General features: G+C 41.4%; 1 protein-coding gene across 4 annotated transcripts in view; it reads right to left on the reverse strand.

The window, feature by feature from the left end:
- Window positions 1–21,142, reverse strand: part of LOC109859317 (glutamate receptor ionotropic, kainate 1) — a 137,135-nt gene that overhangs the window by 28,050 nt on the left and 87,943 nt on the right. For 3 of the 4 annotated variants that reach the window (XM_020437455.1, XM_020437446.1, XM_020437476.1), the window contains exons 4-8: window positions 17,481–17,732; window positions 12,385–12,560; window positions 9,382–9,435; window positions 6,126–6,293; window positions 4,392–4,544 (exon numbers count right to left, since the gene is read on the reverse strand). In XM_020437455.1, coding sequence (XP_020293044.1) covers window positions 4,392–4,544; window positions 6,126–6,293; window positions 9,382–9,435; window positions 12,385–12,560; window positions 17,481–17,732 — 803 coding nt within the window. The remainder of the gene's footprint in view (window positions 1–4,391; window positions 4,545–6,125; window positions 6,294–9,381; window positions 9,436–12,384; window positions 12,561–17,480; window positions 17,733–21,142) is intronic. The other variant, XM_020437465.1, reaches the window with a different exon arrangement.

The following is a 21,142-nucleotide window of genomic DNA, read 5'->3' on the forward strand; positions in this document are numbered from 1 at the left end:
GTGCCGAAGCATACCTGGAGGAATAGGTGAAAAGCCACAAAAACCGCCTATACTTGCTGAGGTGCATTAATCTTGTCGCTTTTGCAACGTGTTTCGAGCTTGCGGTACTCGGCTCGGGAGGAGTGTATTGACGCGTTAGAATTTTCGAGCGTGTAAATTGTAAACATTATGTAAAAATTATGACGCAATTAATATCTCATTTATTAATGTTTCGAGGTGAATAACGACATTATATTTTTACCGACACGACGAGAACAACTTGTTCAAAATTTATGTTATCTTCCATTATTTACGACGTTGCACCACGATTAATTTTGTAAAAATAACATCGTCGATATTTTATGGTGTTCGACTGTGAGAGAGAAAGAGAGGAAGAGAAAGAAGAGAAGGAGAAAGAGAGAGAGAGAGAGAGAGAGAGAGGAGAAAAGCCACTGTTAACATTCCGCTACCGCTCTCTCTTGCTTAATTTAAATGCCGGAATGGTAATAGCGGCTTCAAACGTTAAGCCGGGGCCCGTTACTCTGACGTTAACCGAGGTTACATGTACCTTGATAATTCACCCGTGACTGCTCACTTATTTACGCAGCTCTGACTTGCAGAATGACAGAAACGGGTACACACGATTATTCTGTTAATAGGATACGGTCACGTAGGAAGCTGCCAATTTCCCGCGTTGCGCGAGAATTTAAGCCCATATGGGCTCGCAGCAACGGCTGCGTTGGAGTGTATAGACCGCGCTTCGCGGTGTGTGCATCCTACTATCTCGTTGCAGTCACGCTATTTATTTCGGATTTAACATGAAAGAAATGTCGATAACCGACATGCCGGGTGCAGTGACGTTTTAAAAAGTGTCGCGACCGCGAGACAGCGCACGGGAGAGCACGCGGTTGATATTTACGAACGAGTGGATGCTACGTGAAAGGTACGGGACGAGTAAACTTATCAGAAACTTTTATAATTTCAGCAATGAAAGTCTCTCTCTCTCTCTCTCTCTATCTCTTTCTTTTATTCTGATGGTCTCATTCTTTTTTCTTCTCTCCGCGCGGAAAGACGGACATTTTTCCATTGCCTGATAACGCTGCGTGACTTAAGTAGTCTGCTGTGCGCATTCGAATAATATAAAGATTGTCCCACGAGAGAAAGGAGAGAGAGAGAGAGAGAGAGAGAGAGAAAAAAAAAAAGAAAAAGAAAGAGGGAAAATAATACTCGAGAAACCAGCTTATATCACCGGAAAATATTACGCTTCTCTCTTCTTCCTCTCTTTCATCGACGATCATCGAGATGCCGTTAAAACAACCGTGTGACCGGTAAAGTTTCGCAAAATTGTCACGATTTACTACAGTTTTTTTTTTTTTTTTTTTTTTTTTTTCAATTCTTCGCGACATCTTGGATTATTCCGAACGACCCGCTTCGAACTTTACTGCGCGCTTCCAATTTTCTTTGCTGTCGTGGAAAAAGAGAAACTTTTATAATGCGCCGGAGAAAACGTTGCGGAAATAATTCACAGGAAGTTCTCTTTGTGTAAACTTATACATTCCTGTGACACGCAAAAGGATGAAACGTTGTTATGCTTCCGACGTTCATAATTTTATTCTTCTTAAAACTTAGCGAGCGCGTTGATTTTGCTCGCGAAATATCTGCGAAAGACGATAAACATCATATTTGAAAGATTGTTTTTTAATCAGATCAATATATCCTATATAAAAAAAGCGATCTAACAGAAAAGCGATTTTGACAGTTCATCGTATACGTAGAGAAAATTAAAAACGTAACTAAAGTAAAGTCACGACAGGAAAAAGTAGAAAAACAACACGTGAAAATAACGTGACTGTAATTTATATTATATATAATATTAAATAATACATATTATACATATAATTTATTATATATTTATAATATTATATTTTATATTGTATTATATGTATTATATACATACTACAGTAATGTCACTGACCTCGGCCGCGCGGCCTTGGCGGGGTCACTGACCCTGGCCGGGTGACCGCGGCGGGGTTTTTGACTTCGGTCACGTGATTATTGTATATATATACCCTAATAGGCAAATTGTGAAAATATTACACAAAAATGGCATCATGAATAACGACGATTCTGAAATTATTGCACTAAGATGATTCGCCATAACGCAACAGTTTTGTCGAAATACAATTTTATTAATAATATTTGTCAAAAATTGCGAAAAAGTCAATATGCATTTCCATAAGTATGAATATGAATTAAGTTGATTTCTTCATATGTGTGCAATTATATTGTTACATATTTTAAACATCATATATATAGCTGAAATTTTTTTCTCAATTAGACAATTTCTTTTTGAAATTAAGTTTGCAAAATATACTGTTAAGATGATTCGTCATATCGTTATTCTTTTGCCGAAATAGTATTTGAAAAGTAATTTTGGAAACAACTACAAATATTTTATAAAAGATCAATGTTTTTACATCTATTTTCTTAAGTATATTTATATAATTGCAAATTACAATTTTGTGTAAGATTTTGTCACATAATTTTGTAAATGTTTTCCTATCAGGGTATATACATGTGTGTATGTATTATATATAGATATAGAATATTATATATAATATGTACAATATTCTCTTTTTTACTCTTTTCCTTGTCACGTGACTTTAATCACGTGTTGGTTTGTTACTCCTCGCTCTCACTATTTTTCGAGTTTGATTTTAATGCGTTATTTTTATATGGTTGTAAAACGTATTATACTAGCTGTCATCGCGGTGACAGGTTGTGTTCACTGACACAACACTGTTAAAATAAAAATAATAACAGCGTGCGCGTATAAGCGCGCCTGTGTTGCACTAATAAGAAACAAAAAATAGAAGAAAAGTTTGCCATTTTTTCAAATTGTTTGAGCTGCGGGAAATCCGATCTCCAATTATTTTTTTCTCCAGAAACAAAGAATACCCTCTTAAAAACGTTCTCTTTGCGTTGCAATCAAACCGGATTTCAGTTCATCCTCCCTCAACGAACAGGCGTGAGTGGGAAGGAAAGAGAGAGATAATAAAGTTCAAAGACGCCCTGGATTTTAAACTCGCCCTGTCCCTCGTAATAACTCCAATTTGCGACTTTTTCGAATATCGCAAATAAAGAAATACTATCGCAAACTATTCAAACAGGATCCCTGGGAAAAATTCCTCGGGATCGTTCTCGGTTAATAAACGGGAAAAAATTTCCGGAGAAAATTTCAACGCTCTCTCGTCGCTTAATTTGCCATCGTCGTGACTAATAGGGGAAAGTCCAATTCCAGTTGCACTTAGGTAATAAAGATCCCCTTCGCCCTCCCCCCCCTCTCCCGTGCTGCTCGGCGAAGCGTCTATTCATGAGTGGCACGTACGCGGAGAGTTTACGTACGTGTCTCCCCGTGTGACGCGGTCGTGCATTCGGGATGGTCACCGCACGCGGAAAGCGCGGGCCACGAGACGACTGAAGATGCAGCTATTTGCTAAATACGCTGTTCAATTATTCATGTGCCAACGCTGCTTTCCTTCCGTCCGTCGTCGTCGCTCTCCAGTGTCGTCCCGTCGCGTCGCCGAATGCTCTTCGTTCGCAACTGCGAATTTTGTGAGCGAAACAACAAGTGACGTATCAAATAATTGTTAAATGTTTTCAAAATTTATATTCTCTTTCATTTGTTGAAATTTTAACACGAGAGATGCGCGTGACACATCTTGTCGCGAACATTTTACGTCGTACTTATAAATAATAAATTTTTGCGTTAACGCGACAGCTAAATTCGTATCGATGATATTTAGCAACAACATATGTATGCACCTTTTTATCTAAATTTAAAACATAAATTCATTCCCGCGAGTATTTTTCGAAAAACAAAAAAACCCGACACACGTATTCGTAGCACGTACAAAATTCGTTTCAGTTTATGTTTGCGGTTTACTAATATTAAAAATATACGCAAAATCGGAGGTTCAATGAAAATCGATGTATTGCAAATATCCATGTATCGCAAATATACATGTTTTATATCGTTATAAAAGCCAATCGCATTTCATTTGCAAAAAAGCACTACATCAAAAAAAAAAAAAAAAAAAAAAATTGCAAAAGATAAAATTGAAATTTTTCGTAATATTATGTATTAAACTGTGTCCTAATTGTTTTGCAAAATTCAAATGTTAAATTACATAGTTAAAATAAATTCAATTTTAATGTAAATGTGTTCTAATAGAAAAGTAAAAATTTTTTATCACTCTATTTGCAAAAACAAAAAAACAAAAACTAAAAATACGTTACAAAGAAAACTTTGTAACGTATTGTAACTTGGCATTATTACCGTGTGTGCGGAGGAGTTGCACGATTGCGTCATTTAACAACTCGTTTGATTAAGATTCACAGAACGTACGTACGGCATTAATATAGTTGTAGAGCGATAAACCGTCGTCCCACGGTTCCTCTTTCTCGCAGGACAGATTTGCCGGTCGTAAATCGTGACTACGGTCCAGAGCTGCCAATCCGTGCGCGAAAACTTGCACGCTATCATACACCAAAGCTGGTTCTGCCTGAAACATACGTTTCCTTTTGATGAAAGTTCGCGCTTTGCGCATCAATCTGAGAGACTGATTGTCGGTTTTTACTTTGGACGAACTTAGCATGTATTGAAAAAAGTGAAGATTTTGCAGAATGCAAAATGTGGGTCGAGTTACGATTAAATTCAAACGAGACTCGTTTTTAATTTCCCGTTCGGTTTAAAAATCCATGGAATGATTATTATTCATACTTGTTATCGGCTGAAAATTTTCTCGTTTCGCAGTCAAGATTTGTTCTTCGAAATGAAAAATTAAGCGCACTTATACTCGAACTGAAATTGGTCTTGCGCGTAAAATCAGTTACGCGAAATTTAAATTGTAAAATCGTAAAAAAAAAAAATGCTAAAATTGTACTTTCCCGTAAATTAACACGTGTGCGAGGTCAAACAGAAAAATGGCGAGTCTCGTTTGCCGCGCGTACAATGTTACGAACTGTCGGTGTATACGGAACTATTTTTCTGAAAGAAAAACTTCCGATAATGAATTACATATATATATATATATATATATATATATATAAACAAGCTCACACTTTTTAAAAACAATTTTAGCAGATAGAGACCATCTTCGAAATCCTTGAGAGAGAGAGAGCCAGTACGCTTAGTACGCTCAATTGATCCGAGTTAATGACATTGCGGCACTGACCGCGGGCGAAACTCACTTAATTACTGAAGGGCTGACAAAGCTCGAACTCGACACAGACTCTGCTGACCGGTTCGGTTCATCCCGACTTTTCAGCTTCCTCTCCCCCTCTCTCTCTCTTTCTCTCACTCTGCCTTTGGTCTCTCATCTATGCCCGACCGTTTCGAACTTTTATCACGATTTAGATCTGCTCGCAATATCACTTTGTGATTGCGCGTAATTAATTATGGAATTTAGAAATATATTTATACATGTACGAAGTCACAAGATAATTAAGATTCGAGAACTGATTGAGAGTGTGGTCTTATTTCGCGCAATTCACATCGGATAGTTTTTGCGATTATTTTACCGACGATTTTTAATTAACTATTTCAATTTTTTTATCTTCCATATTAAATATATTACGCGCGCGTGTGTTCATGATACGAGATATTATTATAAAATCGGACGTAAACGATATATCGCGAGCAAATATTTTTTTTTTCGTTTTTTTAAGTTTGTACATACGTACCGAGATTTATCAAGTTTAATGCGCGAATTTTCTGAAATATCCTACGAAAGCTCAAAATACGAGGGAACGTCACGTTTTCACGATCTTTTCACATAAAATACCAGTTCCGACGAGTGCACACCCATTTTCTAGACAATCAGGTTCCTGTAACCGGACTTAGAAGGTGTCGTCTCTCATACCTCAACGCAATCCGCAGAGTTATATTTCCCGCTCTCTCGGCGCGGAATAAGCTTTATCTCCGAAATCTTATACATGAGAACGCGTCAGCGGTGTTGTATTGAGATCGTCGAGGTGGTAAAAGAAATTTAGCCCAGGGGGTTTTTGTTCGCGTTTGTGTGCACGCGCGCACGTGTGTGTGTGTGTGTGTCTGTGTGTGAACGTAACTCGAAATTTCCACCAACCTCTATGACTCCCGTTTTGTTCAGAATGGCGTGTCCGATCGCCGGCTGGAAACGTTCCATCTGCTTGAGTACTTCCGCCACCTTGGGTTCGTCGAGATCCACCAGACGAAAGGCTGTCATGTTCACGCTGTTGTACTTGAAATCTTCCAAATCGAACGTTTCTATGTCCTATGTGAAAAAAGCGAGAGCGAAAGAGATATTCGATTATTTCAATGTATCGGATCATTTTTTTTGTTAATAAATTTGAACGAGGAAGAGGAATCCTCCTTCGCTCGAGCTGGCGTCTCGCTTCCTGACGCGCGGAATATCGATTTTATTCAACGTCTCTTCGAGAGAGTTTTACGAACACTTCCTTGTGGCCGGCAATATTTTAAGAAAATTAAAGTGGAGCACGAGCTTTTCTTGCGAGAAAGCGACTAAATTAAAGAAGAATGAGATTGTTCCAGCGATTCCATCATCTTCGGTAATTGCTCGATCGTTACAGGGTAACCCGATCAATCCACTCCCTCCTCCCCCCCTATCTTCGGCCTTTTGCTTGGGCATGAAGAGAAGCATGATTTATAATTATACGGTGATGTATCGCTACGTCGATCGTTAGAATAGAATAAATAACGTGGCTTTTCCGCACGAGGTCATTCACCGACCAACCGCGCGCAGCTGCATAGCAAAGTCGGCCACAGGGAGAGATAAAGCCCCCCGTTTCCGCGCCTCCGAGCGGTTTCTTCTTCCGCCCCCTCCCCCCCCATTTCGCTTCAACCGCCGTTTCTCCTTTCCCTTAACTCTCGACTGTCTATCCAACTTATCTTCCCTCGGAATCGCGACATCGCGCCGTTACCGCGCCGGGAGAAAGTTGCGTAACGAAAAATGATTTATTCAGAGACGCGACGGGGGCAGATTCGGTTATCCCTCTCTCTCTCTCAGACAGAAATCGACAAAAGTATCTTAATGGAACATCTCGCGGAACTGCATTAAATCTCTCTTTTCCTTCGCGAAGGAGGTCACGTGTGTGTGGACTGATAAAAAAAAAACACTCTTTCCTGTGTGTATTAACATAACATGATCGTAATAACATTATGGCTCGTTACCTCTCTCTCTCTCTCTCTCTCTCTCTCTCTTTCTCTCGCTACAAGTTATTAAACCGAATAAAAATTTCATAACAATACGTGCGCCTTTTTAATTTTCGCTTCTACGAAATGTACTTGCGCTTCGTAACTACGTACGAACATAATACGCAGAGAGCGATAAATTTTTCCGACACTCTTTGTGTACATGTACATGTACACATGTAGCTTTTTTTTTAATTTTACGCTCTCGAATCTGTCGCGCATCTTGGCTCATTGACATTATGACACGGCTTATTGTTATTCATATACTCGATATAATTTTATTGACCGTGAAGGTAATTAATTCAACGATATATCAACACACACACACACAAATTTGAAACACATCGTTCCCGTTTGTGCGGGATTATAAGTGCATGTGGGCGTGTGTATTTTCGATAATATCAACATTATCAAGCGATATATATTCTCATCGAAAACCGACCGCAAGATGAACTCTGTAAATAACTCGCGCTTCCGCCGCTTGCTATGTTACCGCCGCGTATATAACATACGTACATATAAACATACATACACACACACGCACATATATATATCGCAGAATGTGTATTCTCCGCGCTATTGTCTAGCTAATGGAATACTGTATAATCAATATTTGATTCACGGTAAACGCCAAGCGATATGAGTTTCCGTTCCGTAATTACCTACGCCGAGCTCTGATGGTGCACGTCGGGTCTTCTGACGCTCGCGAGCGGGCGCGCGTATATATCGCAGACACACGCGGGGATTTAGATGCGGAAACGCGACAGCTGTATCATCGGTAGAAATGAAATCCCCCGGATTCCGCGCGTACAAATTGTGTTTGAGCGCGCGCGCGCGCACGCGTATAATTAATTCCTCTTCGTTTTACGAAAATTATCGGATTGATCGACGAGAAATTCCCCGCGCGCGATCCAGTAAATTACATACATCATTTCAAGGTGAAATCGCCGAGGGGTTAATATCTGTCATCGATTAATCCGAACGTATTTGCGGAAACGAGAACGAGCGCTCGCACGGTTCGCATCGAGAGCGGTGCAGCTGCAGGAGTTCGGTTTCAACGCGCGCGAGTTTGTCGTTAAGCTGCAAAATTCGAGAAGGGGGAGAAGCCGAGAGAGAGAGGCATGTAGTTCATGCACAGTCACGTATGCACGGTATGCTCAGTGTGTGAGTGGTGCGCGCGAATACGCCAAGCAAGCGCACTTCTAAACAGCACGCGGACCCATCTCTCTTTGTGTCTCTCGACGTACTACCACGCTACTATTTGTAGCTCGCGTTTGCACATCACAATTTCAGCTATGTCTAGAGGGGAGGATTTGTTAGCTTCATTTAAGACAGAAATTTCCGAAATGGAACGGAGCAGATTGGAATTGCGCGGCTCAAAAGGCGAGAGAAACACGTTCAAAGGGGAGAAGTGAGCAGTGACCGAACTTTCGGACCTTATTAGAGAAATACTCGATATGAGAGCGCAGACCGCTGCTGGGAATGTCTAATTCCTCTGCACGAAACCTCGGGACCAATTGCTCATAATATACATAATGAGCCGTGCGTTGTACAAAGAGAAAGAGGGAGAGAGATAGAGAGAGAGAGAGAGAGAGGGAGGGAGGGAGAGTGCGCGGCAGGAAATGCTAGAGGTACACGCGCTGGTTATGAAGATGATGAATCGCGCGCCGCAATAAGGAAATAGGGAAGTTCTGTCTGAAAGAGAGACGCTCTCTATTATATTAATGGTACTCGATATTATTGTGCGCGCGTGAATGTGTTTAATGAGACGAATATTCGTTTATTATATTTGTCAGAGCAAGATACGTCTAGAACAACGAGCCGGCTGTGTTAATGACGCCCCCGTATATGTACATAATACGCTTAATTAAACAAATGCTTAACTACGTTCAATAACTGTTTGAAGGCTTATTAATAACAAATTAATAATTCAGTGCTCAAATGATGATTAAATTTCACACTAAAGGACATAGCGTAAACAATAAAACAACGTTCTCACCTAGATCGATAAAATAAATGTTAAAACGTATATATACGTATCTTGTAAAACACGTTGACAATAGTCTTTTCCCCGAGTGCAATATTTTTGCAAATTTTCTTCACCGTTATTATTATTTTTATCGAGATTTTCATAAAGACGACGTACTTACAAAACTCGTGAACATATAGTGGTATCTGTAGTCGTTCATTTGCAACTGCAATATCTGCAAACAGAAAGAAAAACTGTTTTTTTTTATCGCATCATCAATATCACAACAATATGATAACCTAACAATTACCGACCCATTTGTTATTTCACGAGTAGCAGCATCGACGTGTCGATGAGAAAATAATGGCGATTTTCATGATTGATGATTTTCACGTGTTATAAATAAATGCGGCGCACACAGATGTAAAAATGCGCGCGCGTTTCACCATATCTCGCAAATTGGACAATAATAAATATTACACTGTGTATCCTGTGTATCCCCGACGTCAAGGATATTGCATCCTTTGCCGCGGCGCTGATATAATTCGTTGCCTTTTCATTTGCCGCGATGCGAGACCACACGTGTGTAAATCGATCAAGTCGCATCCCTCCTCGCAGCAGATGGGAGCGAGTCAGAAAGGGGTCTCGTGTGAATCCGTCTTGTGGAAAAATCGCCTCGGGACGAGAGGAAAAACGGGAATGGGAGGACGAGACGAGCGTGCGAGGTCAAAAGGATGTGGCAGAACCGATGCGAGCAACTGATGTTTTTTGATTACCCGGTCGATGGTTTATCCTTGAGAAAATCCTCGAGAGACGCAAAGGACGCAAATAACGAAGCTTACTTCGTCCGTGTCTAAAGCGAAATTGCTGTGCCGCCAGCAAGGCGCGGTCGAAAAATCCTAATCCTTCTCTCACTTCCGTTGTAGTTGTTTCCGTCTTAATCCTCTGATTACGGGGGTGACATTTCTCCTGAATCTGATTGCGAATTTATTTAAAACAGTATATCTCTCGATAAATCGGTCGATATACATAACACCACTTATTCGCGCGAATTAACGTCGACGCGATGTCTCGTTGGTTAAATTTTACATTTCGAAGCGTGCGCTTTAACAGTAAATTTCGCCGATTTCAGCAACGTATTATCACAGCGCGGTACGAAAAAAAAAAAAAAAAAGCAACGCGTATTTCAACGGCAAATAATCGAAATGTGCATTTCTGGCGCGTTGATCACTCTTGCGATTATGTAAATTTTTCTGTTCGGCACGGCTGCTCACGCATCGTCCGTTCGCCAAAAGTGTGTCGGGAAAAATGGTGAAAAACACCGAGAGCGCGCGCGTTTCGTCATTTTCGAATGAGCGCGAAAAGAGCGGCGCGATGATTTGCATGAGCTATTTTCAACACTTGTTCGTTACCGCCGACAATTTGTGCGATTTAATTTCACGATCTGCCGATTTGCACTCGCTGTTGCGTCCGCAAAAGTAGCTGAACTATTTCGACTCTCTCGTCGCGGATTTGCTTGCAAATATTGCGCGTATAAATTATTACAACAAGAGAAGTACGTATAAGATAAAATGTTAATCGCAAAGACGAATTATTGCAAAACGGTTTTTTTTTTTTATGGTCGTAAAACATTTGCGAGCAAAATTTCGTTAATTCCACTTCGGTACCTGTGCAAAATCCTCAAAAAAAAAATTCCATCTTTTCAACGACTCAGCCGATAATTCAAAAGAGAACGGCCCTTCAAAGTTCAAAATCTGCTTTGCGTCGCAAACTACAAGCATTAGTCGGGACATAATTTTCTTTTTTTCGAGCTCGAGCACAACGGTGGCTCTTGCTTGCTCTCTTTCTCTCTCTTTTGCCGACTACGTTTTTCAAACCGGAGAAAGAGAATCCCGTGCCGGGCGGCAAAACCAAGCGTCAGAAGGAAAAACTGCAAACGCCATTAATCCTAATTGTAAAAAGGTCCTTTTAATCTTCACGCGCCGCGTTTTGCGCATGTAATTCCGGCGAGTTATTTACGAGAACCGCGCACTCCGTGCGCGTGCGGTTCTCTGTTTCCGTTCTTTATTTATTTATTTTTTGTTGTTTCTCACTCTACAGGTAAACAACGTGTTTTCATTGTCCCGTCTGTGAAAATTGTCGGGAAAAGCGTCGTGGCGCTTTCTCTGCGCGTTTTCAACGCGCGAAACTTCGGTCGGGATATTAAGATTAAATGTCCCGCGGGAGAACGATCATTTACGAGTCTATGAGAGAGTTTTTCTGCGCGCGCGAAAACTCCATCGCGTATTCAAGTATCGACAGGTAGTTTTCTGCGCTCTTCTCTCTCTCTCTCTCTCTCTCTCTCTTTCTCTCTCTCTCACTTCATTCTCTTGTTTCTCAGACCAAGTCAGCTTTGCGATAAAAAGCGCAAAATTTCTCCCACTCGCTCGGGTTATGAGATATTGTATCTTTCTTTTTTTGTTTCGAACTGGCTCTTTCGAAATAACATTTTTGAAATAACTTTTCGTTGGTTTGCATTAAACCAACCCGATTCGTTCCGAAGCTTCGCTTCCCGGTGTATCTCGCGTATTTTAAATGAAATGGAAATACGCGAACAGAGTCATTTTCCAATGAAAAACGAGAACGTGGGTACGGAAACTTGAAACGCGAAACAAAAAATTAGTGTTACTCCTTCTGAAATCTCCGATACTGCACGGCGTATTAATGAAGAAGAACAGCACTTGTTATCAGTTGATATTTGCCTTGATAAAAAAAAAAAAAAAAAAAACACATGTCTGCGCGCTCAAATTCTTGAATAACGGCGTCGGTAAATTTCAATAAACCGCGCGTTTTCACGGTCAGTCGCTCGCGTGCGCGATGCGCGTCACATTTTATTGAAAAAATACGCAAAATCTATTCGAATAAAACAACTTGTCAGAATTTATCATGCGAGAGGTTAAACGGAGTAGAAAAAATAAGGGAATATTTATACTCCGTTCCCGTACGCGCGCGCGTGGATTTAGTATTTTTTTTTGGAGAGGAAAGTAATAAACAATATAGGGGGTGCGGAACTAAAAGAGAAAATATTGAAAAGCGCGCGCACGCTCGCGCGCGAGAGAAACGCACAAAAATGTCAAGGTGAAATTTAAATAAGCGGATTTCGCGGACCGTTTCCGAGATATCGGATCGTTTCCGGAACACTCACCGCTCGGAAGAACTGCTGCATGTGCGCCGGATCCGTGTCGACGATCAGTTTGAAGATCTCCTTGTGCCTGACTTCGCGCAGAACCTGCCTGTAAGATCTGGGACCCGCCTGACGGATGTACATTTCGGTCCTCACGGATGGCGGGGATTTCACGAGATCCTGCAGTCTGAATAACCCTGTGCAAAGAAGAAAAACGGTTTAGATAAAATTTTGCGCGCGGCGAAAAGAGCCGCGACTGGCTCTTTTCTCGGCGACGCGACGCGCCGGACTTCATCATCGCGCGCGCCCTCTCTTCGTGCGTGTATTTTTCTTTAATCTTTCTTTATACACCCCTCCCTCTTTCGCCCATGGTGTTATTCAAGTTTAACGTCATGTCGACGAAGTATCTCGAGCTGCGAAATATGATGGATGCGCAGTCAAATATTTATACGATCTGCTGAGTATGAATTCGCCCGCCAGCTTATCCGCGCGCAGCTTTTTTGGTTTTTTTTTTTTTTTTTTTTTTATATATCATTTGCTTGGAAAGCGGCAAGAATTTTTACGGATTGATTAAATGTATGTATTTTTTTTTCAATTTATTTTTTGAGTTACATTTCAATTTTTCAGATTTTTCCGTAACCATTGTAACGAAAATAAAAGTAATAGGTTGTTATTTAGGTTTTTATGTACATAAACGAGCAGGTCGTTAGCGAGCAAACGATGCAACGGATAAAGCAATGCCGAAACAATAGTGCGAATTTTCAATAGCGGCGCGCTTCGCGTTGGTTTAAGGCGCAATATATATGATAAAATAATCGATCCCGCGTAAGAGAAATTTTCCGACCGAGATATCCGCGCCGTGTCGTTGTAAAAAATAAAGCGCCACGCGAATTATCTGCGCAAGAACAATACAAATGTATCCGAGTAGCAAAAAAAAAAAAAAAAAAAAATAGACGCGAGGTGTAACGCGCGGACTTGCTACTTAAAGCAGAAGAGAACGGCTTGAGAGAGAGAGAGAGAGAGAGAGAGAGGGAAGCTTGTTAATTTGATTTACAGGAAGAACTCGACACGGATGAGAAGAGAAAGAGAGGGAGAGAGGTAAGATCAGCCTATCAAGAACACCGTAGTCCGCTAGCGAACTTTTCGTAACTTTTACATTATTATCCGGCGAAGGGAGGGGAAGGGGAAGAAGAGGTTTGCGAAGATGTCGCTAAAAAGGCGCATTGCGAGTTTCACAATTCACTTCCATTCGATTGTTCTTGGACTACTTCTGAAGTTGCGCTGTCGACTCGAGAGAGATTTCCGCCGCGCTTGCGCGCGGAGAATTCATTGCATGCGATTACGTTGGCCCGCGTCAGCGAATCGCTTTTTAGATTCGGTTTAACTTTAATCGACGCTGTTTTGCATGAGCTCTCGGCTTCCTTCCTTCTTCTCGTTCTGATTTCAAGAAGAAGAAACAGTTTAGTAATACAGATAAATAAAATTCGTCGCGATTTATACAGATGAGATTCGACAAATTTAACGATTCTTCATATGCACGTGCGATAATGCGCGCGCATCTAATTAAGGAACGTGCCGTTTGTTTGTTTTTTTTTTTAATGACGAAACTGAGTACAAAAGAGATCGAATATAAATCGGATGCTCGTTTTAAAAAAAACCGAGATTTTCCCGTCCGGACTTTGTTCAGAGGATACAAATCTGACAAAGTCGGAAGATTATCGGGACGTAATTCGACTTTTGCTGAAAGAGACTTTGCGAACGCCAAGAGATAGGTGCCGCCAACTTTTGAGCTGGCTAATTACTCCCCCTTAATAATCGTGACGAATAGACCGTTTTAGAAGAGAGGATCGATAAAACAGCCAAAGGACCGACGAAAGGGAAGCGGAAGATAAATTTTTTGGCGCGCTAACGAGGACGGCCCGCGGAAAAGTCTGGCGCGCATAAAAAAAAAGAAAAAAAAAGAAAAACAAAAAAAGATTAAAAAATGAAAAACTTCACAGAACACAAATCGAGCAATTATGACCACCGCTTGCATATCACTCCGCTTGTATATACAAAAAACACTTCAAACGAGAAGATCTTAATTACGCGTTGAGAGATTCTTTCGGTTGGCGCGTGAACTTTTCTTCCTTAAACTTTTCGTTCTTACCAAAGTTTTTCCTCCGAGAGAAGACTTCGAGAAAACGTCAGCAACAATAGCTTGTATTAACAAATATTATAATTAAAGGTCAATACGCGAGCCAATGTGAGTGCGAATACATTTTTGAACGTGTAAATTGATACAAATTGAAATTTGAATTACTTCCAAATGGAGTTTCTCCCGTAAGGGAATAAAATAGATAATTTATATATTAAAGCAAATTAGAGAAATTTGAAAATTTATTTGAAATATTTAATTTGCATCTCTAATATATAAATTATTTTATTCTCTTATAAAATGTTAAAAACCCATTGCGAAAAATGGTCAAAAAGAGAGAGCCGCGTTTGATAACTATAACAAAATAAATTTTTATCTGGTACATTAGGTACGAAATTAATGCAAAATTACACACACACACACACACACACAGGGACTGGGATTAAAGGGAGGAAATATCTCGGATAATAAAGAGTTATAATGAGGGTCAAAGGTTTCGCGATATCCCGCGTACAAAAACCATTACGTACGCCATGCTCGTGAGAAAATGTTTGAAAAAGGAAAGTAGGAGGACTGCGCGCGGGAAGCGCGCGCGTGTACAGTCCGGTTTACAAAATCAACCGTGCAGATAGCGGTAACTGCCGCGCGGTGTTATATCTGAGAATTTATGACGATATCGTGGAGTAATATAAAGCGAGAAAAGAATTCATGAGGAAAAATGTATTGTACACACTGGTCATTTTCTTTCCCTCCCCATCATTCCGATGATAACCTTTTTATCTTCTCGACTTCTTTGTTACGGACGCACAAACCTCGAACGTCGCAAAAAAAAAAAAAAAAAAAAAAAAAAAAAACAAAAAGAAAACAAAAATTATTCCGGATCGCTTTGTTCTATTAATGGCGGGAAAAGTGCGATTTAATGCGCGTTTAAGTAAGCGACTGCCTTTGCGCATTGAGATCTTATTTTAACAAACTTTGCGAAAGACGGGAGGGTTCGCTTCCGAGCGCGCTTGAATATTTAGGCGGCAAACGGGAAAGGGGAAGAGAAAACGACGTGGAGAAATGTTCACATTTCTCCGAGTTCTCTCTCTTTAGTCTCGAGACGCTTTTCGCAGCACGGCGCGCGACGCTCTTTTGCAGCGGAGAAAATTTTGAAACGTCTCGTCTCCCCCTCCCCTCGTCGTGAATTTATGAGAGCTATAGACATCAGGAGAAGCTGCGCGCAAAAAAAAGAAAAAAAAAAAAAAACACGCGCAACGTCTTTTTCCGTTTCCTCTCGTTTTATCGCTAACGGCAACGTTCCACTTTGTGCTCCGCGTCACGCTACATCGTCCAATCAAGAGCGGCAATTTACGGAAGATAAGGTCGGGAGAGGTACTTCCTACCTCCTACTTTTCCCTCGCAAGAACCGCGAAAGAAAAAGAACTCGTCTCGCAAATGCATATGATGTAGATCCCGTATCTCTCTCTCTCTCTCTCTCTATCTCTCTCTCTCTCTTTTCTTTTCCCATTAGCCTCGGGTAGGTAAAGGCGACGCGCGTACGAGTTAATTAAAAAAAAAAAAAAAAGAAAACCAACACTAACGTCGCGACAATATAGTAATTTGAAGCTTAACGAGTCCAAACCTCCTTTTCGATGTCAAGAATGTTAAATCATGTCGGTAATCCGCGCAATGTGTTGGAAATCCTTTTTCAATTGACTTTCGTCAAAGATCGATGCCACGAGAATCGCATTATTACCGCCCGGCGGCCTGACTAATGGTTGACCGTTTTCACTGAGACGGGCAAATAAAATGCAAATGCCGCTCTCCGGAAAGAGCGCGCGTCGCCTTTTCTTTCCGAGCGAAGATGGTTAAAATATACTAATGCGATCGGAAATGTGGCTGGGGGATTGCGACGTACGTACGTACGTCAACGTCACGTCGGAATTTCGATGAGTCCGCCGCGGACGGTGCCAACCCGTTACGAGATAGAAGTGCTCGCCAAAAGGACTTATGGAAGAAGGAGAATCGCAACCGCAGCGGTAACTTGGCGACAAAAAGCGCGGCGAGAACGACCGAGAGAGAGAGAAAGAGAGAGAGAGAGAGAGCCATCGTCGGCGTTTACATCGTAGCGTGTAAACGCCGAGGTTACTTCCGCGCGTGCGAGTGGCAGGGCGACATTTCGAACGGTGGCGCCTGATTCCGACATTCCTATTTGCATAGAGACGCATCACGTCGCGGGGATAAAGACAAAAAAAAAAAAAAAAGGTGTTTGCGTAATGAACGTGTCGACACGGTGCGGCGCTACAACAGCGCTAACAAGATCGCGCGCGAATATACGTCTATGAGGCTCGTCGCGCGATTCAATGCGCGTTTTGTCGAATCCTTTTCGCACCGCGCTCGATACGCGCCGGATAATGACTTAAAAAAGCTTACATCTCGATTAAATGTTCCCCAATGACACGCCCCAAACGCCAATTGTAACAAAGTATTTATATAAATATTTTTGTGAATTTTTGAAATCTCATAGAAAATAAAATGGATAAATTTATTACTTGAGATGCAAACCGAGCATCTCGGATGTGAATTTTTGAAGTGAAATTAATTCAAATTTTTGTGCGTATTTTAATGTGAATGTTTAAAAAAATATATTCGCGCACATACACTCAACATAATGGCTCGCATCTACCTTAAACTATTATCTTTACGAGCTTTAAAATTTGTTTGCAAAGTTTTGTTACATGTAAAATTAAAAACTAATATTTAAAAACATTTAAAATAATAGTTAAAACATTGAGAATTATTACATTCAACGTTTACACACCTAACAATTGTTTCTTTGATAAATGTCCGATTATTGGGACATTTATCTCTCTTCTTTTCTTTAAAAAGAAGAGAAAAACATTGAGGATGAGATAATTGTGAATATTTTCGTGTTTAAATACGACGAAATCCGCGACATCTTCTCTCGGAGTTGCGAGTTATTGTGCGCTCCACTTACCGTAATCCTCTTCGTAGATAATGGCCACTCTGGTCCAGTTAAGGAAGGACATGAGGTCCTTGAACGCTTTGTTAAGGTGGTCTTGAGCCGGATATAGGTTAATGCTGAACTCCTTAAAAGTGGGCTCGAAATCGACCCGCGCCTCGAGATGAGGAACGTCCAGTGCCTCGCATATACTCTGTATATGAGCCCCTAAAAGTGGGTCGGACGGTCCGAAGATGCCTTGCACCGACCTGGATAACTGCTTACAAGCTGAAAGATCAAATCAAACACACTTTTTTGTTAGTGTATTAAAATCCTCAACTTACAGTTATTGCTAAAATCCGGATATATTAGATAACTGTTTTTTTTTTATCTTGCTATATTGCTTACATGCTAAAGAATGACGTTGACATAAGGCTAGCTTCACTTCAAACAGCCCTTGATTTTCGTCAGATATCAGTTATCGTTTGGGAATGTTTGTAATTTCGATTTTTACGCGATAAGATCTTTTTCGAATAGCAACTCGCGCCGACGCGCCAAGTACAAATATAACCGAATACGGCAAATAGGGAAGATGAGTGAGGATAGGGTGTCAATGGGGGCGCAGAGGCGTGCTAAAACGTGAGATTGGAGAACGACTGGCTCTGACACGTCGATTTCATATTTCTAGATGAAGCGCACTTGGAAGTCCTGTATCAGCGAAAGCCGCGGCAAATTGACGACAGACACTTTTGCGAGAGGTCTTCAACCCCGCGCTGTGTGTGTTCTCGCGGTCCTTGTCTCTAATGATATATACAGATATTTCGCCGCTAAAACCGGCGCGACACACAAAATGACATTTGTAGCAAAATTTCGGAAATTTCGCCGAGCTGTGCGCGCACGTCACATCTCGTCGAATAATAATTTTGCCCGTATAAGGATTAACGTAATAATTCGCGGGAATTGTGCGATCCGGGATGCACGGTGTGTGTTCTCTTTGTCTGAATTAAATTGTCAGGAGAAGGAGGGGAAGGGAGAGACTGAATCGTGAAAAGGTGTGCTGACGAACGCTCTCTATCGAGATGTGACGCGCGGCAGTCCCCCGTTTTCGTTGAATACAATGTTTCCGCGTTGTCGTCGAAACGCGGGGCTTGCCTTCGTTCTCCGTTGATTAAGTCGAACGTTCCGACCGACGAGAGTAAATAAGAATCGTTACCTTGTTACGATATCGCAGTTTCGCTTAACGAACCGACGCTCATCCGTTTTGCGGATAATGAGTACGGCGACCGTTTCCTCACAAAGAACCCCGCGGCCGAAGCGGGGTTCATGACTTTTATGAGTTTCGATATAGGCGATACGAAGAGAAGCGATCGATTCCTCGCAATTTTGCAAACTCTGTCGCAATTAAGATGACGATATAATGTTACACAAATCTTCTCACTCCTTCTGCCTCTTTCTCTCATCCCGAAGTTTCGAGAATATTTTCTCTTAATTGCTCAAGCTGTCCACGTTAAATCAATAGTCAAACGTAAAAAAAAAAAAAAAAAAAAAAAAACGTTTCGTCTGACGACTCGAAGAGAGCGGAACACAATTTCGCACGACTCTGTGTCACGATTGTGTGTTTAAAATACAACAAAGAGATATTCAACTGCACGTTATCAATAGAATATTGAAAATAATAATAACAATAATAATAACAATAATAATGTTTTTCTTTTCTCTTTGCGCTAACTTTGTTGCGCAAACTTCTGACAACTTTTCGCTCTCGCAAAGAGTTTAATCTGATTTTCACAAATTCTCATCGCGCGTGTGTGTTTGCGTCGGTTAGCTTCTCACAGGACAAAAACCTAATTAATGCAAGCGCCAAGTACGTAATTGCTCGCTATGTGCGCTTTCTGCAATCACCGCCCACGCTCGGATAAAGGACGATCCTCGTAAAACGTTCTATCTCGTTCCAGTTTCGTCGTCGTTAAAAGTTAACGCAAGTAACTCCGTGATCTCTCGCGTGCGCTCTCTCTCTCTCTCTCTCTCTCTATCTCTCTATCTCATTCACGCGCGCGGAAAACTTTTGCACGCGCGCAGAGATACGACAGTTTGAGTTACCGGCTGAATTAAAGCTCCGATGTGTGTGACGAGTTATAAATCTCTTTAAAAAGCCGTCGCGAAGTCGTTAGGGGGTTGACTGAGGCGAAGTTGACTGTGAGGATTACGAGGGGTGCGATGTGCGAAGGATAGGAATAAAATCCGAGCGAAATAATCGTCATTTGGTTAGCTGCTTGCGCGCCCATTTCTGGTCCTCGCCAGTTCTCGTAAACGGAACCTTCCATTAAAGTGTTCCGCTTCGCTCGCCCGAGGTAGGAAGAACGGGAGGGAAGTGGGGATCCGCCGCGCTCCTTAAAGTTATCCAATCAATTTCGCTGGTTTAGGTTCGCTTCCGTTTCCTATCTTCCTTTGTTTTCCATTTTTCCGAAAGTACCGACCGCGCGACTCGGAACGTAATTCGCGCGCGACGTCGTCGTCGTCGTCGTCGTCGTCGTCGTCGTCGTCGTCGTCGTCGTCGTCGTCTTATCCCTCCCCGTATCTATAACGCGCTCGTTCGCGGAAGTCGACGGTACGTTTTTTTTCTTTCGACGGAAAATTAATAAAAAAGCACCTATGTAGCGCGGAGAAGTATATATAAACTTTCTTTTTCCTTTCTCGCTGCACGCGAGAAGAAAACCTTAAAAACGATATCTGTGCGATCGTTGCGACGACGTTGCGAAAAGAAAAACTTCTGCCGACGTAAGCGAAAAGTGTGAACTTCCGTTTGGAAACTTCTTCTTGTTTATTAAGCGCTTTGAATGAGGATCCGCGCGTCGCAATTTTACATCTTTAAAATCGAACGGGAACGGAATTTTCATCGAATCGCGACGGTGTTGCGTTAGGTTCCGTCGCGCGCGCGTTCATCGATCGACCACGTTAAAAATTGAGCGCGACAAATCGAATTTTATCAATTATCCAAACCGGTTTTTGAACTTCGTTCAAAGCAAAATCGTCGATATTAAACGTCCGAGAGCCGCGCAATGTGTGTATTTGCAATTGCGTCTTATATTAAATTTATTATTGTATCCTAGTCTCTGTGCGCCGCTACTCGCGCGCGAAAGAAGAAAACAAACGGGTTTTGCTTCCGAGCTTCTTTTATTGCCCCGTGGGCGATATAATAGCGCAATATTGCGCACTCTTGTCCGTACAGTTGTATCTCGACAATCGATTAACCTCCTCCACCTCCGCACACACAACACTTGTACACATACACACGCTCTTCATTCGCCCGCTCTCCGGGTAATATGTCGCAGTGCCTCCGTAATCCTTACTAGATGCGCTCAGAAATTCATAGAGGATTTTCTCCCGAGTCGAGTGTTTCGCAGCGAATTCAATTTTCCACAGACGCTTTTTCTCCTCCTCCTCTCCTTTCGTTTCTTGTCTACCGGCGACAGCGAGATGCGACAAATAAAGATCCTCACGTATAAATAACAATTTTTCTAAAGGATAAACTTTCTCGCGGAAATGGAATCCACATCGTTGGTTTGTCCGGAAGAATCTTTTACATATACGGATACAGATTTCCTATATATTTAATATGATCCTATCGATATATAAATCGGAAAATTTTTCTTATCATTTATATCGACAGTTTTAATATTTCCCAAGATACAAGAAGA

The sequence above is a fragment of the Pseudomyrmex gracilis genome, unplaced genomic scaffold (assembly GCF_002006095.1).
Source record: "Pseudomyrmex gracilis isolate BER0280 unplaced genomic scaffold, ASM200609v1 scaffold_7, whole genome shotgun sequence".
NCBI classification, from domain to species: Eukaryota; Metazoa; Arthropoda; class Insecta; order Hymenoptera; family Formicidae; genus Pseudomyrmex; species Pseudomyrmex gracilis.